This window comes from Fundulus heteroclitus, chromosome 20, assembly GCF_011125445.2.
Source record: "Fundulus heteroclitus isolate FHET01 chromosome 20, MU-UCD_Fhet_4.1, whole genome shotgun sequence".
Lineage (NCBI taxonomy): Eukaryota > Metazoa > Chordata > Actinopteri > Cyprinodontiformes > Fundulidae > Fundulus > Fundulus heteroclitus.
Window position 1 is genome coordinate 46,647,933 of NC_046380.1, and position 26,539 is coordinate 46,674,471.

General features: G+C 42.1%; 1 protein-coding gene across 1 annotated transcript in view; it reads left to right on the forward strand.

Moving 5' to 3' along the window:
- iqsec1b (IQ motif and Sec7 domain ArfGEF 1b) overlaps positions 1-26,539 on the forward strand; it is a gene marked incomplete in the record, with an annotated part of 275,178 nt that overhangs the window by 137,486 nt on the left and 111,153 nt on the right. Inside the window, 1 exon segment of the mRNA XM_036124610.1 lies at positions 11,238-11,291. Within this exon segment, the coding sequence (XP_035980503.1) occupies positions 11,238-11,291 (54 nt within the window).

Here is a 26,539-nt window from a genome sequence, read left to right on the forward strand (position 1 = left end):
TTCTATACATCTCTGTATGTGTCTATATTGCTGGTGTAACGGTACATATATTCATGCCCTGTCAGTGGGGTATGCATGTGTAAATACAGTTGTTTTATATCTGAACACATGCAGAATGTTTATGTGTGGAACTAGGTGTCCAATGCAGAGTTCTCTAGGGCAACGTTTAAACATTACACCAAAATCAAACAAAGAGGACTTCTAGTTATCATTCCTCTCTGCAGCTACAGTGGGAAAAAAAAGGAGGATCGAACCAAAGTTTTTCAACAGCATCAATGTGCTTCAGTTGCACTGAAGTTAACTGAATTACTCACGTGAAACAAGGTCAAGCTGAGTGTAAACATCACTGGTTCTGGAGAAAAATCAGCTGAAGTGCAACTGGCTACCTGCTGCAGATCTTTTTACCCATTCTGGATGGTTGGTGGAAATGTAAGGCAGGACACTTGGTGGAGATAAGACCCTGACCACAGAGATGGTTGGACCTAATGCATACATGTACGCTCTGCTGCTCCTGCTCGTACTGCTGTTGCCCACAAGTGATTATCAAGCCAATGAGATTAAATGGCTTCAAAATGGCTTTCATCACGGCTGATCTCCTGCTCAGGAAGCAGGAGATCAGCCCATGCTGTTATGTTGGAAATTCTGCATTTTAAGAAAGCAGGCTGATAATGGTTATGCTGCTTCAAAAACACTATAGCAATGTCTCTTTTGTAGTTCATAAAGATTCACTGATGTTAAAAATTAGGTTTCCCAAACCAGTTCTTCATCAGGAAATGTTCCCATTTTGATGTATGTTTCTCACTTAACACAGTTTTGGAAAAAGAAAGAGTTTCAATTGTGCTTAACCACAACAAAATTAAGCTTGCTTTTCAAATTAAATTAAAGATATTGACAAAATTGTGTTTTCCAACCATAAACTGCTAACATCCATGGCTGAAATAACTGCAGTGAGAAGCTGTGATGCCGTGGTGAGGTTTAGGGTTTGGGTCAGGATGAGGCCATAGAAACGGTTGAAAATGAAAGGAAGTCAATGGAGGTCAAGGCAAGGTGCTCACTTGGTATTTAAAGCAAAGATGTGTGTGTGTGTGTGTGTGTGTTTGTGTGTGTGTGTGTGTGTGTGTGTGTGTGTGTGTGTGTTCTTACGCACCTATAGATCAGTGGACCTTGGCAGACTAGAAACACATGTCCCCACTTGACAGTTTACAATGACAGTGCACTGTTTGCTACATAGACGTGTGTGTGTGTGTGTGTGTGTGTGTGTGTGTGTGTGTGTGTGTGTGTGTGTGTTGGCTGCATGCGCGCTCGCCTGAGGGGTTAGTCAGAGCATGTGGGTTGGGATTTTTTATGTTTTTATTTTTCTAGATTTCTGTGAAGCCATTTTTGCTTCATTCTTTCTATATGAAAGTGCTTTGGAAATAAAAAAAATATTGATTGATCAAGACCTGGGCTTTGACTGGGCCAAAGACTCTCTATTTAGTCATTGGTAGATTTAATGGTATGTTTTAGACCATTGTCTGGTTCTACATTATTTTCACCATTCTACATGATATCATATTTTCCTCAAACACATTCTGATGCACAGTAGAAGTCAGGGTGGATTCTATGATCATGAGTTGGCTGCTGCAGCAAACCCTCCCCAAATCATGACACTTCCACAGTTCACAGTTCGAGGATTAAGGCCTCCGTACATGGGTCGTGCGTGCTAACCACTGTGCCACCAAAGCACGCCCTGCTTAGAACCACTGATTTAAAATTTACAATACTTCATTGGACTCATCAGCTGCTAAATCTTCTCTCTGAAGGCCTCAGTCAGATATTTGGAGCTCAACAAACTAAAAGTCTTAGATTTAATCAGGACAAAGCTCTTACAAAATTATGAATAACAATATTCTCACCTGATGTGATATTCCTGACTGATTTTAGCCATTTAATGAGAATAAATGTGGGGGTTCCCCAACATATTTGAGGAGTGCACTAAATTAAAAGATACTCCCCCCTGAGCTGTGGGCGTCTGCAGCTCCTCCTGGCTGCTTCTCTAATTCGTGATCTCTCTGTCCGGCCTGTCAGATTAGGTGGACGGCCATGCCTTGGTCCTTTACTCTCCACAACTTTCTCCCTGACCTGTTTGCTGTGTTTCTTGGTCTCCATGATAATATTTGTCCACTGATGTTCTTTGATGAGCTTTAACAGCACAGCCAAATTTGTACTCAGACTAAATAACGTACAGAGGGACTGTGTTACTTCTGGTGGGAGTTTTCAAAACTGTCATTTTTTTTCTCCACTTCACTATTATTTACCACTTTGTGTGTGTCCAACACAATACCATAAAAATTAGTTTGGACTTGTAATACAAAGGGAAAGTTTTTTTGGCCAGGCTCTGAATTTGCATTAAGTTTAGACAGCAGCTGTGTTTTTGTTGGGTCAACCTGTTTTCTCCATTTTCACTGGTTTTCACCTGCTAAGGCCCCATGTGTATTAATAGATGAATAGTTTTCTGCAGTCTAATGAGTTTCTGGCAACTAACGAGGTCCTCATTGCCACAGATGTAGTCAGTCCAGATATGTATGCTAGAAATGACAAATTTGTATAACTTTGGATATTGTTCTGTCTTTATGTATTACCAGAGTTCATTGGAGCTTGTTGGGCAGATGTTAAAAGTAAGCTTGATCTGGCATTTGGCCTATATCAAAAATAACTTCTATTTACAACCCTTGTTATTGCAATTTAGATGAAAATAATAAAAGGTTAAGTACATTAAGTGCTACGAGCTCAAGTCTGAAAAATAAGAAATATCTTTAATGTCCCACAATGGAGAAATGTGGGTGTGACCAGGCCAGCTGACAGCTTTGCTAGGCCCCGGGACAACTCAGTCCCCCCCCCCCCTTCACCTGCTACACACACACACACACACACACACACACACACACACACACACACACCAAAAAAAAAAGTCAACTTAACTGTATACTTCATGCCCTGGAAATCTCTGTATTTTATACTTGATATTTTCAACCTATCTATTGAATTTAGTGCACTAGTTGATCTTTTCTTCATCACAGAACAGCAGCACTGCAGCCAAAATATGGCCTTTTTTGACCTGCTGTATATTAGTCAGTCCCTAAGCTTGATGTATCATGAAACTGTTGACCTTTCGGGTTTTGTGATTTTTATTTTATTATTACAATTAAATAATAATAATGTTATGTTCAGTGTTTTTTCCCTAATCCACCTCTTATATCTTTCAATCCTTATGTAATTTTGTCTGTGTTGTGTGCACCTGCCTGTTGCATTAATTCTATATATGTCCCTGTTGTGGGATAAATAAAGGATTAGCTAATGTTATCTTATCTTAAATAACACTTTTTAATAGGATATATGTACTGGGTTATTTCAAGGTCTTAATTCCATTTTCTGTGTGGGCTCCAGTAACATATGATAGATAAGATCTACTTTGAAAGTTAACATGAAGTGCTGCTGAAGATGACCACTCTTATCTACCTGGATGTTCTCTGGAGGACTGAAACGCCTCAGTCAGTGACGTCAGTCTGTGGCTCTGGTCTGTCGGGGCAATGAGAGAAGATTCGTCTCCTCTCTCCGCTTCTGTCGCTCGACGTTTTCTTGCTCATGGTTTTTCACGTACTTCTATAAATTAGTTGTGTTTCCACTGAATTTAACCGGCTTTTTACAAAACATACAGCTCAATTTCATTTACGGAATTAAAATAAAGCCAAACGGCGCTACTTTCCCTCTTCATGTTTTTCCGCTTCCGCTTTGCGGTCTGTCTCAGCAGCGCGGTTGTTTGTGTGTTGAGTTTGTGTTGAGAGCTGAGTGGGCGGGCCAGGCTGAGCCTGCGTGCTGATTGGCTGGCGCCGCTGAGCCACGTACGAGAGGGGAGGGGGAGCAGCAGAGTGCCGTGACACAGCTGCAGTTACTGCACGCGCTGACTGACACTCTGACCATTTTAATGATCAGAGTGTCATTAAAATGGCACCCCCCCCCATCTGTCCTGGGCCCAGGACAACTGACCCGTTTGTCCCCGCCTGTCGGCGGGCGTGGGTGTGACAGTGGCAGAAAAACCGAGTTACACACTAAATCAGTAACAAAACAACCACCTAATTTAATCTAAAGTTAGTTCTATAGCAAAAGAGAATGAACTTATCAGAAAAGCCAAAATAAAAGTATTAAACTGCAATTATTGATAATATAGCATATTCCGGTGAATATGGGCTTTTTGAAATCCAATAGACTTCAAAAGCCCAATCTAAAGTTTCCACTTGGGGGATTTCATTAGGAAGAAGGTCCTGGCCTGAGGGTAGGACTTTTCAACAAGCTTGAGGCTTTGCTTAAAGGGCGGGGCTGTGTGCTGCAAGGCTGAACAGTCTGCCACAAGGGGGAGTAAGGAGCAGTCAAAAGACTTGTTTACAAAGCTATGGATTATAAACCCTTAATTGATAAGAACACGTGGTTCAAGATGTTTTTAGATGAGAAAGTACACCTCCAAACTTCATCTGGAACGTTTACTAAATTTGTGGGAAATATCTGCAAGTACCAGATATCAAATGTGAATCACTGAATGTTTTTGGCATTTTAAGTTATTTATAAACCTTTTCACCACAGTTCTTTAGTTAGACTGATATTTTAGTACTAATGATCAAATGGACCCCATTCCTTGTACATAGAAAACACACTTCCCTACGACTCACTTTTCATGTAAACCAAAATCGGTGGATTGTGAAAAAAAGAAAAGATAAGACACTCCAGCTTTTGTAGACGCACACGGTATCGCTGAATTTAATTCAGATCCACGGATTTAGTGAGGCATTCTCTCATTTTATACACACTGAAACCTGTCCCGGATTGTTATTACGGTAATTGACTCTCCTCTGCACTTCAGTCCTCCACCCTGCGCCACACCACTGCGCTCCCTACCGAGGCAGAGAGAAGCTGCACTTTATTTGTATTTATTTATACCTACAGGCATAGAGTAGAGTGGGGCCCAATAGTGCGAAATAGGGTAGGGCCGGTGTAAAAGGGCCTAATGAGATGTAATGTCATAAACAACATCAGTTCTGCATTCTCCATTCTGTTTCTCCAGAGTCCAGATGAGTGGGAGGATATGGATACAGCTTCTCTACCTTTGTCTGTTTGACTTATGCTGTCTTCTTTCTGCCACCCATTGGATCAGAGTGGTACTGCAGTTTTCCTCACAACCTCTGCACATGTGATTGGGCTGTTTTACTTAAACGACCCCTAGCAAATGGAAACACGTTGACTTTCAAAGCCCCAGGCCTTGGTTTACCTCGGGAAACCAAGGCCTGGGGCTTTAAATGCTGGGACGTGCAATTAAACAGGGGCTAATGAGGTGGGAAATATACCCATGACTGTACACGTAACATCTTGGAGTAGCCAAGGGCATTCTACATCACAACAGATGTGGCTGTGTGAGTTTTTCTACGGTGCAAAGCTCTAAAGATGCATAATGTTTGAACTGCTGAAGACGGATGACTCCTCGGAAGGGGTTGACTAAACCTATGTTGAGACAAGGGTTTAGCAAACCAAGTGTACATCGAGTAGTGAGTACATGGGATCACGTCAGGGATCTGGCATGATTCATGGAACAACACCTATTCTTTGGATTTCTGAGATGTCAAAAAAAATTCTACATTTGCAAACACCAACTTCAGCAATCAAAGAGAGTCTGCTGAACTTGGAACCATGGCTAGAGCCCTGTGGTGTGTACATACATGAATAGATTTAGTTTAAATGTCAGTTAGACTCTAGAGATGGGAAACATGATCTTTTACTTTCACTCTTTGCTATTGTCATGACAACTGCTGCAATGGGCTCATTTGTGACTGATATCTCGTTGCTACTCTCTTCTTTTACCCATTGTTATGTTGAATATATTTGCACATTATCTATCCTTGCGAGGAATATCAGAACCTGAATTTGACTTTGGTTTGCTGTACATCTTGCATTTCAAGTCTTACCTTAGGCAGGCTGCAAAGACGTGTGACTGATAGCAGCAAGATACGATCAGCAGTTTTTCTTCTGCCTCCATGTATAAGATTGTTCCTCATGTTTGTCACTTTTGTAAATCAGTCTAACTTTTACAGTTTGCATACAGTGTGCCTCTTGTCCTAGCCATCCTTTTAGTGCAGAGGGAGTTGGTTCCTGCTCTGCCAGAAATCTGGTTGCTTAGCAGTTAGTCTCTAATCATTATAATGGTGATTTTTTTCTTATGAAATTTTTCTGTGAATTTTCTTTTGTGAAATCAAAGAGTTCATCCAAATCAAATTTGAAGATGCTTCCCGGCTCAAGGAGTAGATGCTTGATTGGTAATTTTACCAGACAGCACTAGAAAGGTGAAGCATTTGACCTGTGAGTTGCAGACCAAAGGTACATCTGTTGCTGACATGATTGGTCCATTGAACACTTTAATTTGAGCTAGAGTTTGTTTAAAGTTATGCTAAAATATTAAATGATATTAAGGTGTACAAAAAAGGTGACTTTCAAGAAATTGCTACAAGGATGCTCATTTATTTACAAATAATACTTTTTAGAAACATAAAAATAACGTGATAACTTTGGCTTCCACATGTTATTCAGATTACTGGACAAAAATGAACACAATAATTACTAGAATTGTGAGCAGGGTTAGGTTTTACAATATAAGCCAAACATGATCTGAATTAAGAAACTTATTAAACCTACATACTTCTTCATAAAAAATCTCAAAAGATCCTCAGCACACCATGATTGTACATGGAACAATATGAGTATTTATTCAAGTCCCTGGACAAAATAATTTTTTGAAAAAAAAAAACAATTTTTAACTGTTATTTCCATAGTACCTAGACTAATTATAAAATTCACAAATAATCTGTGGTTCATCATAAAATGATCAAAATATCCTAACGATACCATGTCTACAAGAGAAAAGATATGCACTTTCTTCCATGGCTCTGACTGAAATATTTTTCTGACTACAAAATGTTAACCATTTACTTTAAAAGTACTTAATCTCATTTTAAAAAAATCCTACAAATTCTATAGCTTAGCATAAAATTCCCAAAATATTTTATAAAACACTTTTTTGTTATCCAGCATGGATTCAACAAGTAAGTCTTTGTAGTATAGAAAAGCCTTCTGAATACAGCTATAATGTATTCCCCAAAGCCTCCAGCTCATTAAATTCAGGTATTAGAACCCTGTGTCAGATCCAGCCCCTTGGCAGGCAGACTGCTGCTACTAACGTCCGTGAAAGAACAGGTCGCTCTCAGGACCTCAGTCAAGTCTAGTTTGGTACCATGAGAAGATGCAAGCTGTGAAAGTCTGGTGGTTAAATTTCTTCTCTACTAAATATTCTGTGTTCAACTGTGGATGGTAGGATGACAAAGTGAAAGTGACTGGAAACAACAACAGCCCAGCCACAGAGTGGTACACTATGGAAAACCACAGAGCTCAGGTAGAGGAGGCTGACCCACACGGAGCATAGAGGAGCCCGTGGTCCATAGAGACCTCCACACTACACCCTCAGACCAGCTCAAGCACAGTACCAAGATTCTTTCAAGGGATGAGTTTCCTGGGCTGAGCAGCAGCATCCAGGCCTTATAGTACCAGATGCTGTGGTGCAACATATGCTACCTCTGGACTCTAGAGCAGTGAGAACAGTTTGTTAATTTTACAGTTACAACATGCCATGTTTTTTTTTTGTAGTTGTTTTTTTTTGGGGGGGGGGGGCTTAGATCATCTTAACCTGGGGCCAGGCAAGGCTGTCAGCTCCACTGCTTTTTACAGTATGCTGTGTTTGAGCCTTTATGTATGGATTTGAGTGGATTAGAGAAAATTCATGATAAATTCAAAGTTAAGCATCTAATACTCCTGCCAAAAAATGACTGAAGTTATAGCTGTATTATGACTTCAGTCATTTTTGACTATAGATGCTTGGTCCAATCCTCTGTCTCAGGAAAACTTTGCCACAATATCAGGTGTGGAGCAACATCACTATGATTAGCTCCTGTACATCTCCAGTCATTTCACTGTGAAGGACTCATCAACTCTGAATGAAAACCAGAGAACGACTCAATTCTCTGAAGCATTGTCCTCTGTGGACCTGCCCTCAACACAGCCAGTGGTTTCCATGGAGACCAGTGAGCCAATCCCCTCTTCCTCTCTCACTACAGTATTACAGTTGTTGAGCATGTCATGCCCAATTCTTTACAGGGAGATCATTTTTGGCACTGTTTGGGTGCAAATAAATATTGGCTGATGTTTAAAGCGTTGTGCAGTGAGAGTTTTGAAAACAGTATATTAACATTATGACCTATTTAGAAGTGCATTTAAATTCAGGGGTATTCTGGTTCTCCAAATAATGGCCCTGTCTCAGATTTCATTTCTGGTTAATTTGCTACACGGTTTCACATCAAGGGAGCTGTGTTGGATATTGAATAAATGTAGTGCCTTGCAATAGTATTGACTGTTCTTGAAATGTTTCAAATTTTATGGCAATTAAATTATCTCACAAGAGTACACCCATCACATGTTTTTAAAATAGGTATTATATATTTTCATGGGACAACACTGAGGATATGACACTTTGATATAATGTAGACGGTGTACATCTTAAAATAGCTCAACACACGTTCTGTAATGTCTAAACCAGTGGCAATAAAGTGAGTGCACCCATAAGTGAAAATGTCTGTGCTGTGCCAAAACTCACTATTTTGTGTGGCCACCATTACTTTTCAGCACTTCCTTGAAGCTGCAGTAGCGAGTTCTGAAAAAAATGTAAAATTTGAACAAGCATACCTTTCAGGTCCCTCCGCCATGCTCTCTGCTTCTGCAGCCTTCCCTTCACAGCTCCATCCCCACAGTGGAGCCCGCCATGCTGATCCACTGTTTACCTGTCTTTGTTTTTGTGAAGCTGAAATTACCCTACACAGTGTACGTTTAAAAAGGTTTATTGAAACAGTGAATACTGACACACCAGGAGGCAGAACCAGACTTGACCAGATGCAGGCTGAGCACACAAGAACTGGGAGCGTCAAGGCAGCAGAGCACAAGTGAGTTGACGAGACGATCTGGCAGTGAGTGGGTGAGTGAGGCAGGCATATGAAGGCTGGGGAACAGGTGAGCACAGTGGAAACTGATTAGTGGCAGCAGGTGGAACTGGTCTGGGCTGATGTCTAGTGACTGAGGAGTGGACTGAGCTAATAGCTAGTGTTACCAAGAAAAATTTTCCACAACTTCCTCACATCAGTAAAATACTTAGAAAGCACAATGATGGAAGAAAGGTAAAAACTACTGTGAGCTCTTGTGACATTGTTCAATAATATGCATATGTGAAAACTATTAACATGCTTTCTAAGTACAATAACCTCCTTTCTTTGTCAGAAATTGCAGAGACAATTTACTTCGGCAGCAATTCTCATAGTTTCAGGATTACTCTTAATACCATGCTTTCCAAAGGTGGATGAGATTCAACTTTTGACCAGCATTTTAGCAGGATTTAACCTGAACCATTTTAACTTTGTTACATTTGCATTCATGGTTCCTTCATCGAACTGTAGCTCCCCGCAGCTGGCAGCACTCATGCAGCTCCGAACCATGACACTCCCACCACCATGCTTGACGATAGGCAAGAAATCATTGGCTCCATCTGAATACCTTTAATAATAGCTTTTAGCTCCTGTTCCATAATCTTTCACACGGTCAACAGTAACAACTCCATCTTGGGGAGGAAATGAGCTTCGGACTGCTGTGTCGTTATGTGACGGAAATGCACATGGATGATGCGAGTCGAATCCGGGCCTACAGCCTTGAAAAATGAACTACAAAGTATGTGATCTGTTCTCTTTGGACATTTTTGTTAATTTGCGTGAGGTGGGCTGTGCTTATACGTCATGTCATGCAAAGGACTGAGGGATACCTTAAGGGTCCTTAGCACTGGTGAGGGATGTTGCCAGGTTCCTTGGCTAAGCCAGGCATGAGAGGAAGCCCACCGGCTCATTTTCCTACCTCCGTCCTTACTGACTTCATAATTCAGACAGCACCTACGCTTTGGCTAAAGAGTCCGTCCTCAATGTAGGGACTTCCCTCCAGGGCAATAGCCATGTAGACCAATTTAATGCAGTGTGAAACATATAGTCTAAACACTGACAGACTGACCCCCACCCCTTCAACGTATTTTGCAATGCAAGTCTATTTTCAAACGACAACCCCTGGATATGACACTGAGCATGTGCACTCAACTTCTTTGGTCCACAATGGTGAAGCTTTTTCTGAAACCTGTCCTCTTGAACTTCTGTATGGTCTTGGCCCCTGTGCTGCAGCTCAGTACCAGGTTGTTGGTAATCTTCCTTATTGCGGAGGACAGTTATATAAAGCAACAATTTTTTTACATCTTCAGCGACTTCTATGCCAGGAGGCGGCATGTTGAACTTCTAATCACCAATATGATTGTGTGAGAAAGATAAGACCAAATTTAACCTGGCCCTCATTCACACCTTAGACCGTGTAACTCTAACATGACACATGAAGATGGATGAAGCTAAATCCAGGATAATACTAGAAGAAAACCTGTTAGACACTGCAGAAGACCTGAGATTGGGGTGGAGGTTAACCTTCCAGCAGGAAAACCACTCTAAACATACAGCCACTCTAAAATCTACACCTCAAAATCAATGTTCGCAGATGCTGTCCATCCAACCTGACTAAGCTTGAGCGGTTCTACAAAAAACAGTGGATGAGAACTTCCATCTTTGAATGTTAAAGCTGGTAGAGACAAAGCCAAAAGACCTGCTGCTGGAACTGAAGCCAAAGATGGTTCTTCAAAGTACTGACTCAGAGAAGGATAAATACAAATACTCACCACATTGTTTAGAATTGAATTGGTCATTGATTTTGAAGGACCACGTATGATTTTACATTCACTTCATAATTCTGCACTACATTGAGTTGGTCTGTCATATCAAATTCTAACATTATACACTGAAGATGATTGAAGATGTGGGGATATTTGCAGTGCAAAGCATCAAGAGGCACTGATGGAAATGCAGTTGGAGCTTATGTGTACAAATGTATAAAGCTGAGTGAGTGGGTAAAATGCAAAAGGTGGTTTGTCATGAGACTGATACATAAGTCATCATTTCTTACCCAGTTTTGCTGATCAGTAAGCCCGCTTAGATCTACCTGGTCAGAATGTGTCTAATCTTTCTGCTCTCCTGTCTTCCCAGGCCAGACACCGAGGAACCCAGCTCAGCCGTGTCTCATAGACGCCACCACCACTCGTGAGTACTTGTTCAAAGCTTGCGCTCTGACAGATTTGGGGTTGACTTTGTGAAGAGGCAGGTAGAAAATCTGAGACCGAGAACTTGGGAAATTAAGTTGTGTATTTTCAAGCATGCCATGACAGGCAGTTTTAGGCTTCTTGGATGTGCTATCATCTACAGGTTGTCAGAGGAAGGTCACACACAGCGCAGCTTTTAGTGCGGATCCATGTGAGGGATTCTCTGTGCATACAATGCTTCCACTGGCTAAAACACACTAACCAGAGACTTTTCTGTTGCACCCACAGAAATGAGGATGGACGTTGTTTGTGTAGGGCTGGTGATGTCACACCAACAAAACTATTTTTAGAGCTGGGCATGACTGTCACAGGCTCCTTTTGTGCTTTTTTCCTCTCTTTCTAAAATGCTGCTCAAAGGCTGCAACCAAAATCTAGGCTTTTCTCATACCAAAATATTTTGAACACTTTCATACTTCCGACTTCTTGGAAACAGTCTTGGGATGGACCACAAAGCAAGGTCTATAAAGGCATGGATGAGAGTGTTTGGTGTGGAATAACATGACTGGCCTGCAAAGACTCCTGACCTCAACCTGTTAAAACATTTTTGGGAGGATTCACAGTGGTCTCAAGCTTCAGTATCCTTTTAGATGTGTCTCTGCTTCAACACACCTGACTCCAATATGAGTCCCTTAGCAGAGCTCTGCAAAGCTTTTTTGCATGTTAGTCAGGTAGTTTAACATTTGATGCAGGTGTATAGGGCAAAGGACACATCTATAAGTTGTTTACTCTCACTGGGTAAGAGTAAAGACTTTGACCCAGGCCTTCTCGTCCAACATAAAACATTTCCATAAACACTCCTAAAGCTTAAGGAAAGCCTTCACAGAAGAGCTGAATTTGTTGCAGCAGCAACTTCAGATGGGCCACCGTCAAATTAAACCCATAGGATTAAGAATGGGCAGTGACTCAAGTTCATATAGTACAGTACAATTCAACATATTAACAAACAACCTGCTCAGGTAAATAGTATTTAGGGCCATTTAAGTGAAGAGTTCACCAGTTAGATTCAAATAGCTGTTAAATACTAAGAAATAATGACAGACAATAAATGTTTTGGAAGAGCATCCATGTAAAGTAGCTTATAAAGGAAACAACTCACTCTTCCTGAAAGCGGCCCAGCAGCTTAGCGTGTGCCGCTAAGTTGGGGCCCTGCAGGGGGCGGGCCACCCCTGGGCTTAAGGTCTCATGGCTGGATCCGCTCTGGCGTGGCTGGCTGCCGGCAGAGCTTACAGGCTCATCGCCGCTCCCAGGGGCTTCGCCACTTTGACTGTTGGGGGGCTTCCTGGGGATCCTCTCTGCTCTCCCCTGAGATGAGGGAGACAGCTTTTCCAGTGTTGGTCCCTCTTGGGCGCCTTTGCTCTGGGGGTCCTTTCAGGCATCAGGGATTCTGGTTTCCTTGGTGTCTACCTCAGTGCTCTGAAGGATGAGTCTTTGGCTCCTCACAACCACTATTGACCATTTTTCTAATGGATAAACCTTACATACCTACAGGTGCTTGGATTCACAAGTGCTTACAGATACATTTCTATAAAAAAAACTATCAACATCTTTAGATGTCACTTTATACACCCCGTAATAAAAAATACTGTGTATTTTTCAGTGGTGGTATCAAGGCGTTGGTTGTTTGTACCTGTAATACTTTATCAGTTTGTTTTGCCAGACAGAACACGTATAAAAAAGATTAATAAAGAAAAATAAATTGGACTTTAATTTATTTTTAAACCTTTCTATGACCTGACGCTAAACCTAACCATTACCAGTACATAGCTAACACTAACCTAAACCTAATTCATGCCTTAGTCCCTAAAAAAGTAAGAACCTGGAAAAGGTCCTCACTTTCCATGAAGGTCCTCACTTTGCGTGTAAAATACAAAATAAGGGTTCTCACTCAGCTACAAACTCACACAAACACAGCTATGGACCCTCAGCTTCAACATAGTTTTCCATCAAGTGTTATCACCAAGCTCAGCCCTTATGCCTGTAATGAACAGGTTGCTGAAATATTTAGTGAGTCTTCCTGGTTAAAGTTTAATGCCTGGCTCAGTGTGAAAAATGGCTGAGCTTGTGTCAGACAGCCTTTGTGCGATGCTTTAAACTGTCTGGGAAAATGACTAAATAATGAGCCAAATGTTAATGTGCTCTTAAACCCTGCTGCTCACCAGGTCCCACACTGGCTTCTGTGTTTGAGGCAGAATAAACACTTCAGCTTACCTTCTGGGTTTAAGCTTCAGTCTTTAGCAGATCTGCATTAACCACAGCCTGACGGGACACCGCTCCTTTTCATTGTCAGTCATTACAAACAGAAATTTTCAGATAGTACATAGCAATTAGAATTTCTGACAAACTAACATAGCATCACCTAAATATTATCATGTCAATATGGATCAGGCTTTTTAGTTGCTACATTGCGTGCTCATGTTTGTGCTGAATTGATCTAATAGCAGAGTCTCTTTCATGGCAGCTCTGTGCAGCACAGCTCGATGGATGAGAGATCAAAGTAGCCCCACATTCCCTTATATCTGCATTGAGGCAAATTTAGATAAATACAAGAGCTGTACCTACACACTCACACCTCATGCACACAGCGATCAGGTTCTGGTACTACTTTCAGATTGTGGCTGTCAGTTAATGGCTAGATTTGCAGGAAACAATGGTAATGGGTGAGAATGTGCTCTGAAAAGATCCTGAACACATAGTTTGAGATGCTAATGAGGCTTTGTTTTTTGGATAACGAGAATTGCACAAAAGACGGTCAAATTCAGTGTTTTCTGGGCATAAATTGCCGGCTTCCTCTTCATCTATGCTGGCAGCTGTAGGTTGGAATAAATAAAGAGTAAAACCCATGTTTTTATTTCATTAGGAACAATAGAAGTTTTTACCTGTTAATCCAAATCTCTAATTTTAGTTTGAACATTTCTATTTACTATGAAAGCCAATTTACTTTTAAAAGCTCTGGATGGGTTTGGTGTACCCTACCTTAGCAGTTATTGGAAGCTGTGAGACAAAAATATTTTGAAAATGTCCTTTTTGACAAAAGACATTGTTAAAAGACTGAGTTACACAACTGTTAATGTTCTGAGATGTGGCTGAAATACAGATCTTCTTTAGTGAAGTTCAGTCATTGAATTCAGAGATTGTTTGTTTTCAGGGTTGAATCAAGATAAGGTTTCTCAGATGACATGGCAGCACGATGGGTAAAAGAGACGCTGTAGATACTAGACAACAGCTCCTGTTGCTCAGCTCTAACATTTATATGTAACGTATATTTCAGCCTACAATATTTTAGGCTAAAATATTCAACAGTTTATAACTTTTGTTTCTTCAATCCCACCATTGTGTTTAGTAATTTCTGCCAAAAGCTGCAGCATTTTGATTTCCTTTAACATGAGGCTTTCATGATGAGGCTGCACAGTGAAGCAGTTGGTAGCACTGTTACCTTATAGCAAATAAGTCCTGGGTTTGAGTCCCAGCCTGGGGATTCAACGAATGAGCGGGTATAGTTAAAGGACAGTGTCTGTAGACCAAAACAAGATGTATATCTAGCCGTGTCTCTCTCTACCTCTACTCCAGCACCAACACAACCCCTCCTTCCCCTCCCCTTCTCATCTGTTGCCTCCTATATGCATATTTGAAAAGGATAGATACACAGAAAACAACATCATATTTTGGAGGAACATGTCTAGTGAAGAAGCAAGTAATTAAACTTTATAATGTTAGCAAGAGAACGTTTTGATCCCCTGAGTGTGCTCTCCACCATTTTGCTCCTACTATACACTGTTCTGATAGTGGCACTTCATGGGCAGGCAGGGGCTAAGCCCTGAGTGGCAGCTGTTCACGTGGACGTACATGCACACGCGGCCGACCCGACCTGTGAACAAGAGTCTGGAGAACAACACCGAGAGATGGTGTGTGGTGTCATACCATAGTCCGTCTGAAATTTTACCTCCAGTTCTTCACATCACTAGTTACTTCTATCTAAAAAAATGAAATTCCACTTATTGCTGCTTTAACAAATTGATATTCTATGATGTTCTTTTTGTGGCTGTTGACTTTTCTGTTCATTCTGACCTGGCTTTGGTTCCAGCTGTAGACCATGGAAGAAACGTCTCCTGTTTTTTGTTAACAGGGCATTGCTGATGGAGGATTGAGCATAAGTGGAGTACTCACACTAACGTACCATGTATTTAAAAGGACCACTGATGCATTGTGATCTGTTTGACTCTGTGAGGAAGGTTTATGCTGAAACACTGAAATTTCATTTGCTTTTTAGACGTAGCCATTTTATTCAAGACATCATAATAGTATTTCAACTAATTGCTATTGGTAATTTTGTTATTGAAGAAAAAAATTATTATAATTGATATAAAAATGTCCAGGTGCCAGTATGTATCAATCCCTAATTAATTAAATTTTACCCAGTTAAAAAAGTTATTGGCTAAAGACTGTCAGTTAAGATAGCAGCTATGCTTTAACTGGCCCGGTAATGTAAAGGATTTCTCAGCAATGCTACAACAAAAAACTGTCTCAAAGTCAGACAACAGTCAAAGATCTTATGCAAATGTTGAATTTCTGGATGTTTTCATACTTATCTTGGCTGGACACTGTATAGCTTGTTCTAGACATTTTTAGGCAAAGATTACATAGTTGGCTGGCAGACAAGCTGGTTAAGGTCTGCAACATTCTCTGCAAAACGCTTCTCCTCAAACGCAATGACACAAAGAATAATAATGCAAACACAAAATATGGTGAGATATGATGTCAGCTTCATTTGCGTACTGCCTTTTCTGAAGCTAAAACATTTGATTAAAAAAACAAACAATCAGCATAACAGTACCCGGGAAACCTGTCAGAACCTCTGTGGAACAATGAATCGGCTCCATTCCAGCAGTTAGTGAACGCCTCCAGGAAAAACAAACTCCAGACTCCACTGGTAAACACCAGTGACTTTCACTATAGACAGAAGAACAGTTTACTTCTTCCATTGCTCATATGTTTGTGTTAAAAATGCAGTGTTCATATACTGCTGTGGTGTTAGGACATGAACTAACAGGATCTGAATAATAATAAAGACAGACAACTGCAGTCATGTGACATAAACCTAGTTACACAACCACGGATGTTTCTGTTCTGTCTAAACAGAGTAACGCACAGTGGTAGCTAAAAACACAATGTTGGTGGAGATTCTCCAGGACATGGCAAATCCAAAAAAAGGTTGAAAAACAAAAAGAACTGGAGTTCCTGTAGTTGAAGATGTTTCTTTCTTCATCCGAGAAGCTTTTTCAGTTCAAAGCAAGCAAAGGAGAAATTCAAAGTTTTTAAAGCTGTAGGGCGTGCCCTTCTGCAGATTCAATTGCAGATTGGCCTGCCCTAACGATGGCACATTATTGGTGCCATTGGCCTGGCTCACTGAGGCCCCGCCCACACAAGATGGGTTTGGCTGCATCCGGTAAACTAATAAGTTTAACGTATGTGAACAGGGGGGTCCCATCCTAACACTGATGTTAGCACATCAAAAGGTTGATGCTAAAAGCCTTACATCATTAGCAGCACACTGCTGAAACTGTTACTGTTAACAGGAAACATGTTTTTATTTCTTCCAATGATATTGCAATGTGGATGGCTGCCTCGGTACAATGCTTACTCGTGCTTTGTTTTCTTGAAGCAGAATAGGCGCTCTGCTCCCGTCAATCCACTTGGCAGACTACCGTGGACCTGCCCTCTGCTTTATCAAAACTTGCCTTAGAGAACACATCCCAGACTGTGCACTACAGATGCTGGGCTTCCAGCTGTTTGGAGCAGACCAAAGCACAGAGCTCCCACGGAAAATAGAGAGAATGGAATCTGCTTTTGTGTGCGTGAATGCTTCTTTGTCCTGTCTGTCTTTGTGTTGCCCTGCGATAGACTGGTGACCTGTCCAGGTGAACCCCGCCCCTCACCCATTGACACCTGGAGATAGACACCAGCACCCCTCATGACACCAGCAGGGATAAGCGTGTAGGAAAATGGATGGATGGATGGATGGATGGATGGATGGATGGATGGATGGATGGATGGAATCTGCTTTTATATAAACAAAGTTGGGGCCCTGATATTTTTTTTATTTTTATTTGTCCTGGCTGGCAGTGTAGCACTAATAATTGCTTTCTTAATGCCAAAGAGAGCCCAGCAGATTTACTTTTAAAAGAGGAGCATTACTGCTTTCGCTATAGTGCTCCGCTTAATATGTAAGCAAAATACATTATTGGATATTTGTCATGGTTTAGGTCTTGTCTGGTTTCTTTTCTTGTCATTTTTGTGCAGTTCACTCGGCTCACCCTCCTGCAGCAATTAGTCACACCTTGTTTGGACACTAATTAGCCTTCATTCTCGTCACCTGTCAGACTCCCCTTATAAACTCACCTCGGTTGTTTCCTCGTCGCTGGCTCGTAGTGTTTGTTCCCGACCATCATGCCTGTCTGCTCCAGTTTCCCCGCCTTGGTTCCTGTCTCGTCAGGTTTTGGGTTTTTGTTTGGCTGCGCTGCTAACTTTTGATGTCTTCGTCCTGGTCTTGTTCCTTGTTCTGCAGCAGCCTAGCTCCGTTTTGCCTTGGATTTATGGCTCATGTTTTTGGACTCTGTACCTGCCAGCCAGCTCTTGCATCCTTCACCTCCGACTGGTAAACTCTGGTTTCTCATGTCACCACCATCTACCTGCAATAAACTGTCTTAACGAACTTCTCTGTGTGTGCGTGCTGTGTCCGAGTTCATCCACAACAAAATCATGACAGATATTATTTTGGGATTATTTCAAGTTCAATGGACAGAGAAACAGAAAGATAAAAAAGAAAGAAAGAGAAAAAGATGAGACAAAATGTTAAAAGGGAGAAAAGGTGTCAAAAGTTAGCATAGGGGAAAGAGAGAGAACAAGGTAACATCCTTGTAGTCTGCTTCTACACCTGCAGAAAGAAATATAGAAAGAACAAAAAACTAACAGAAAAAATATCACAATTATAAGCAACCAATGCCCATGATGTTCTGACATCAATGTTTTGCAGAAGATATTTAGTCCTTACCATTTTTTATAAACTTCAAACCCTTTTATTCACAGAGAGGGTTCTTCTTTATTTTGGCAACTGTTTACATCCCACCACAAAACTGTACTTAAAATGTGGTAAAAAACTTGCGTACCTGATAACGTACATGGAGAAAAAAACACCCAGACTCTCTCATCGTTGTTATTGGGGATTTTAATAGAGCAAACCTCTTCAATGAATATCAGCAATACAGACAGCATGTAAAATGTTCCACCACAGATGAAAACTCTCTGGACCACTGTTAGAGAGCTTTAAAAGATGCTTATCAAGTTTGGACTGTTAGGAAGTAATAATATTAATAATAATGATAATAATGATAATAATAATAATAATGATACATTTTATTTGTAATGTACTTTATGTTCCATACCAAACCTCAAAGTGCTACAGAGGGAGACAGATTAAACAACAAACATCAATAGAACAGTCATTAAAAACATGAAAAGAATAAAAATATATATAGAGAAAGAAGCTTTAGTCAGCATAAACTTTCCTGAAAAGGGAAGTTTTAAATAATTTCTTAAAAGCCTCAACCGTTTGTGGTGATCTCAGTGGGTCCGAAAAGGCATTCCAGAGATGGTTAGCTCTGTCGGCCATCGGTCTAAGCCTCGTCCTTGGCAGGAGCAGACGATGCTGTTGGCCTGACTGGGTCCAGGTGGAGTGTTTTTTTTTAATTCAACTTTATTGATCTCACAATGGAGAAATTCATGTCTGCATTTTAACCCATCCCTTTGGGGAGCAGTGGGCTGCCACTGTGCAGTGCCCAAGGAGCAGTCCCCAGGGCACTGCACAGTGGGACTCAGAGTGGCAGTCTGTGGGACCTGAACTCAGAACCCCCGGGACCCAAGCGCAATCCTCTAACCAACCAAACATCAGTTTTTCTGAGGATGTGTGTGTCCAGTTTACAGTATTAGCTTCCATCTATCAATGGATTATCAGCATTCTGACTGACTGGCAGCAACAGGTATGGGTACCCGCTCAAGAGCTATTAGCACTGGTGCCTCCCAGGGATGCGTTCTCTCCCCAGTTTATGAAGCTCTATTTGCAGAAGACGTTGGTGTCATCAGTCAGAACCAATACAGTTGGTTACACCATTGCCTTGCAGCAAGGTCCTGGGATTAAATCCCAGCCTGAGGTAATTTTGCATGGAGTTTGGATGTTCCCTCTGTGCATGTGTGGATTCTCTCCACAGTTCAGATTTTTAGATTAACATAATCGCTCAAAATTACATAGTACATAGTACAGGTATGAGTGTGTCCCGCTCTGTGTCTGATCTTAATAAACTGTTAAACCTAAACTGTTTGTCTGCCTCAAATACTGGGTCCACCCGTTCTGAGCCTAACAGAATAAACCGGCCCATCATGGACCCATCGGCTGACAAACAGTGGCGGTCGGGCGTCGAGAATTCCATTTCTCAGTTAGAATCAGGCGTGCAGGAGATTCTTTTTCACCTACATAATCAGCCAGCTCCCGCTCCGACACTTGCGCAGACGTCATCCTCCGATACTGCGTCACCAGTTGCTAGGCAGATTTGTCAGGAGCCGCGGCTGTCACCTCCAGAGTTATTCAGAGGGGATTCTGATCATTGCCGGGCTTTTCTCACACAGTGTGAGATCCAGTTTGAATTACAGCCCTCAACTTATCCATCAGAACGCGCTAATGTTGCGTACATCATCTCCCTTTTAGCAGGCAAAGCCAAGCTCTGGGGAACTTCTGAATGGCAGAATGATTCCAGTATCTTTCACTCCTTCCGAGCTTTTTCACAGGAGTTAGTTTGTGCAACCCGAGGACTGTTGGCTCTGAGACAGGGTGAGAGGTCTGTGGCTGAATATATTATTGACTTCCATCTGCTTTCATCGGAGAGTCGCTGGAATGAGGACGCCCAGATGGATGTTTTTATTACGGGGCTTAATGAGAGGATTAAAGACCAGTTATCATCCCGAGACTATCCACAGACACTAAAGCAGCTGGAAGACTTGGCCACCCGAATCGACCTTCAACTGACAGAACGGTGAAGAGAACGGAGGGCGATGACGTAATTTCTTCCTCGCTCTGTTACTCCTGTATCAACTGGGGTTTCTTCGCCTGCTCGGACGTCGGAGCCTGGACCGATGCAGCTGGGGCGGACATGTTTGACCAAAGAGGAGAGGTTAAGACGTCACCAGCTAAACTTGTGTTTATACTGCGGCAGTGAGGGTCACCGCGTAAGATCGTGCCCGTTTAAAGGGCCAGGCTCAGCAGAGCAGGGGAGAACTTTACTGAGCCGCACCAGACTTTCTGTCTCCCCAGACCTTTTGCTTCCTGTCACGCTCATGGTTAATTCCAAGTGTCGCAACCTGCCTGCCCTTGTTGATTCTGGCGCGGACATGGAGTTTATGGATGAGGGGCTTGCCAGAAGCCTGGGGATCAGGCTCTTTCCATCCTCAGCATCACATAAGGTGATTGCTTTAGATGGACACCAAATTAACCATTCTCATCGTGTTTCTGAACCTGTAGAACTTCTGGTGGGGGGTAATCATATTGAGAAGCTCTCTTTTATGATCATCAAATCGCCACAGGTTCCTTTAGTGTTAGGGTTTACCTGGTTAAGAAGACACAATCCTCAAATCGACTGGCAGAAAATTGAGGTGCTAGGTTGGGCTTCATCTTGTTCTGGTACCTGTTTACGGTCTGCTCAGCCTAAGCAGGTGCCTGACAATGAGGTGGAGGAGGTTTATCCTGACCTCTCCAAGGTTCCAGTCAAGCATCTTGATCTGAAGGAGGTGTTTAAGAAATGCAAGGCCACAGCGTTACCTCCACACCGTTCATATGATTGTGCCATCGAGTTGTTGCCTGGAGCAACACCCCCTAGGGGCAGGTTGTACTCGTTGTCTGTGCCTGAGTCTCAGGCCATGCAGAAGGATGTTTCTGATTCTCTCAAGGCAGGGAATATTTGTCCCTCTTCATCTCCAGCTGGGGCAGGGTTTTTCTTTGTGGGGAAGAAGGATGGCTCCCTCAGGCCATGCATTGATTACCGGGGACTAAATGAAATAACAGTTAAGAATCGGTACCCTATCCCCCTTATCAACTCCGCTTTTAACCAGATTCAGGGAGCTAAGATCTTTACCAAATTAGATCTACGAAACGCGTACCATTTGGTACGGATCCGAGAGGGGGATGATTGGAAGAACACCTTTAATACCCCTACCGGCCACTATGAGTATCTGGTAATGCCTTTTGGCCTCATTAACGCTCCGGGTGTTTTTCAACACTTAGTCAATGAGGTTCTTAGAGATATGGTGGGTCAGTTTGTATTTGTTTATCTCAATGACATTATTATCTACTCCCGAGACCTGAAATCTCACAGGAAACACGTCAGGCCAGTTTTACTCTGCTTACTCCAAAATCAGCTATTTGTTAAAGCAGAGAAGTGTGAGTTTCACGTGTCCACCATGTCCTTCCTGGAGTTTGTTGTATCTCCTGACCATATTGCCATGGGCCCCGCTAAGGTTAGCGCAGTCACCGACCGGCCCGTTCCTAAGGATAGAAAGCAACTTCAGAGGTTCTTTGGATTCGCTACCTTCTACCGCAGGTTTATTAGGAACTACAGCCAGGTAGCAATTCAATTCAATTCAATTCAATTTTATTTATATAGCGCCAAATCATGAAACATGTCATCTCAAGGCACTTTACAAAGTCAAGTTCAATCATATTATACAGATTGGGTCAGATTATACAGATTGGTCAAAAATTTCCTATATAAGGAAACCAGTTGATTGCATCAAAGTCCCGACAAGCAGCATTCACTCCTGGGGAACCGTAGAGCCACAGGAAGAGTCATCTGCATTGTACATGGCTTTGCTGCAATCCCTCATACTGAGCAAGCATGAAGCGACAGTGGGAAGAAAAACCACCCATTAACGGGAAAAAAAAAACCTCCGGCAGAACCGGGCTCAGTATGAACGGTCATCTGCCTCGACCGACTGGGGTTACAGAAGACAGAACAGAGACACAACAAGAGAAACAAAAAAGCACAGAAGCACACATTGATCTAGTAATCTGTTCTACATTAGATGGTAGTAACAGGTGAGTCGTCTTCTCTGGATGATGTCAAAGTTAACAGAACGCCAGACCAGGTGTACCTACTATGAAGAGAAAAGAGAGAGAACAGAAAGTTAAAGCAGAAATGACAACACATAATGCATAATTGAAGAACAGTAGAACTCAATATAGTGAGAAAATTAGATCCTGATATACTCCAGTAACCTAAGCCTATAGCAGTAAAACTATAAAGGTAGCTGAGAGTAACATGAGTCACTAGTTATAATTTTTGTCAAAAAGAAAAGTTTTAAGCCTAGTCTTAAAAGTAGACAGGGTGTCTGCCTCACGGACCAAAACTGGGAGTTGGTTCCACAGGAGAGGAGCCTGATAGCTAAAGGATCTGCCTCCCATTCTACTTTTAGAGACTCTAGGAACCACCAGCAGACCTGCAGTCTGAGAGCGAAGTGCTCTGTTAGGAACATACGGGGTAATCAGAGCTCTGATATATGATGGAGCTTGATTATTAAGGGCTTTATACGTTAGAAGAAGAATTTTAAATTCTATTCTTGATTTAACAGGAAGCCAATGAAGGGAAGCTAAAATTGGAGAAATATGATCCCTCTTGTTGATTTTCATCAGAACTCTTGCTGCAGCATTTTGGATCAGCTGAAGGCTTTGAACTGCATTTTGTGGACTTCCTGATAGTAAAGAATTACAATAGTCCAGCCTTGAAGTAACAAATGCATGGACCAGTTTTTCAGCATCACTCCTGGACAGAATGTTTCTAATTTTGGCGATATTCCGGAGGTGAAAAAAGGAAACTCTGGAAACCTGTTTAATATGGGATTTAAATGACATGTCTTGGTCAAAAATAACACCAAGATTTTTTACTTTATTACCAGAGGCCAGGTTAATGCCACCCAGATTAAGTGATTGGTTAAGAAGTTTATTTTTTGAGGACTCTGGCCCAAAGATTAAAACTTCGGTCTTGTCAGAATTTAGATGCAGGAAATTTAAAGTCATCCAGCTTTTGATGTCATCAAGACATGACTGCAGTCGAAGTAATTGATTGGATTCATCAGGATTTATGGATAAATATAGCTGAGTATCATCAGCATAACAGTGGAAATTAATCCCATGCTGTCTGATAATTTTGCCAATCGGAAGCATATATATAGTAAAGAGAATTGGTCCAAGGACTGAACCCTGTGGTACTCCACAGGTGACCCTAGAGTTTGAGGAAGATTTATTATTAACATGAACAAATTGGAATCTGTCTGACAGATAAGATTTAAACCAGCCTAATGCTTTCCCCTTAATCCCTACAGTATGTTCAAGTCTTTGTAGGAGAATATTGTGATCAACTGTATCAAACGCAGCACTGAGATCTAACAGGACAAGTATAGACACAAGTCCATTATCTGAGGCCATGAGAATATCATTAGTGACCTTCACCAGAGCTGTTTCAGTGCTATGATGAGCTCTGAAGCCTGACTGAAACTCCTCAAGTAGGTCATTACTTTGTAAATGTTCACAAAGTTGATTAGCAACTACTTTCTCAAGAATTTTAGATAAGAAAAGAAGATTAGATATAGGTCTGTAATTTACTAACTCATCTTGATCAAGAGAAGGTTTCTTAAGTAAAGGTTTAATAACAGCTACTTTCAAAACCTGTGGTACATATCCATTTACTAAGGATAGATTAATCATGTCTAAAATAGTGCCACTGATCAAAGGGAATATCTCCTTAAACAACTTGGTTGGGATTGGGTCTAACATACAGGTAGAAGGTTTAGATAAAGCTAAAATTTTAGATAGCTCAGAAAGCTCTACTGCTTCTAAACAGTTCAAACACTGCGCAGATTCTAAAGATTCCTCCAATGCTGCCTCACTTACTGAGGACGAGGTAATCATGTTTGGGAGGATGCCAATTATTTTATTTTTAATGGCATCAATTTTATTTATGAAGAATCCCATAAAATCATTACTACTAATGAGCCCCCCTACATACACTCACTTCTTCTAAGATCAAATTCTGTTGGAATGAGCAGGCCGAGAGGGCATTTCTGAGACTCAAGGATTTGTTCACCTCAGCTCCAGTCCTTATTTCCCAAGACCCCGAGAGACAATTTATTGTAGAGGTTGACGCTTCCAGTACGGGGGTTGGGGCTGTTCAAAACTTCAGTTTCTGGTTTGGACGGATCATAAGAACTTGGAGTACCTTAAATCAACAAAAAGACTGAACCCTAGACAGGCGAGGTGGGCACTCTTCTTTGGACGATTTAACTTCTCCCTATCTTACAGACCCGGGACTATGAACGTGAAGCCTGATGCCGTCTCCAGGATGTATAATGCGGACGGGGAGAGAACCAGTGGTGCAGGGGAGTTTGTGCTTCTGGAGTCCGTAAGATGTGCTGTGACTATGGTTGACCTGGAGAGAGAGGTCAGGGGGGCTCTCATTAATCACCAGCCCCCAGAAGCCTGCCCGAAGAACTGTTTGTTTGTTCCTGACCACCTGATAAAGACAGTGCTGGAGTTTTGTCACAAGTCCCGCCTGTTCTGTTCCCCTGGAATCACGAGGACGATTCGTACAGTGCGAGTGCAGTTTTGGTGGCCTTCTCTGTCTGCTGGCATACAGGAGTTTGTGGCAGCTTGCCCTCAGTGCAATCAGGCTAAGACATCCAGAAGACCACCATCCGGTCTATTACGACCTCTACCTGTTCCCTCACGACCATGGTCCAACATCTCAATGGACTTTATCACCGGCTTACCCATATCTCAGGGTAGTTCAGTCATTCTCACAATCATCGACCACTTTTCTAAAATAGTTCATTTGGTTCCGCTGCCCAAGCTCCTATCAGCTAAGGAGATGGGGGAGATTCTGGCCTGTGAGGTCTTCTGCCTGCATGGTCTCCCGGCGGACATTGTTTCCGATAGGGGTCCCCGGGTCGTGGTGCAGTATTGGAGGGAGTTCTGTGCCATGCTGGGGATCTCTGTCAGTTTGTCGTTGGGATTCGACCCCCAGACTGATGGGCAGACAGAGAGGGCTAACCAGGAGGTGGAGACCAAGCTGCACATTCTGTGTGAGTCTGACCCTACCAGATGGTCCAGCTAGATACCGTGGATTGAGCATGCTCTGAACTCTTCTCCGTCTAGCACCACTGGTATCTCTCCCTTCTATGTTGTGTTTGGTTTTCAGCCACCGGTGTTCACCATCCAGGAGAGAGACTCTAAGGTTCCTTCGGCCCGATTATCGGCTATGAGGTGCCAGCGAGCCTGGAGGAGGGCTAAGAAAACTATCACCCAGATGTCAGAGAGCCAAACCAAGGCCATGGATCACCACAGGATTCCGGCACCGGACTACCGTGAGGGACAAAGTGTTTGGCTCTCCACAAAGGATCTGCCGTTGAGGGTGGATAGTAGGAAAGCTGCACCTCGATTCATTGGGCCGTTCCCTATTGCTAAGGTGGTGAACCCGGTGGCTGTCCGCCTCCAGCTTCCCCGCACTATGAGGATACATCTTACATTTCACGTGTCCCGGGTCTAGCCAGTTGCCACATCTAGATCCGCTGTAGACGCTGATGCCTCCCGCTCTGTGTCTGATCTTAATAAACTGTTAAACCTAAACTGTTTGTCTGCCTTGAATACTGGGTCCGACAACACCCTGCATATTCTGGCATTATCTTAAATACACATCTATTTCTGAAAGCAATTTAAAGAAATAGAGTTATTTAACAAGGGTCTGTTATAGAAATCATATTGGGCATCGCTGTTAAGAACTGGCACACATTCTTCATAGGTCATTTGAAACAGTGTATCCTGGTCAGTCCCACACCATTTAACAGTCTATAAATGACAAATATGCTGCTTACAGACAGGTGCCATTTGCATGAAAAGCCCCTAGTACTTCATAAATTTGGTGGCAGCAGTCACAGGATGAACAACAGGCAATAAAAAAACTGAAGTCTACTTGGAATGGAAATTGAGAACATTTCAGCAGAGATTTAATGAGGAAGTGAAAGACATAAATTAAAAGCTAAAATGTACTTCCTGCCAGAAAAAAGTCTTTTCAATAGTTATATGATGTCATGACATTTGAT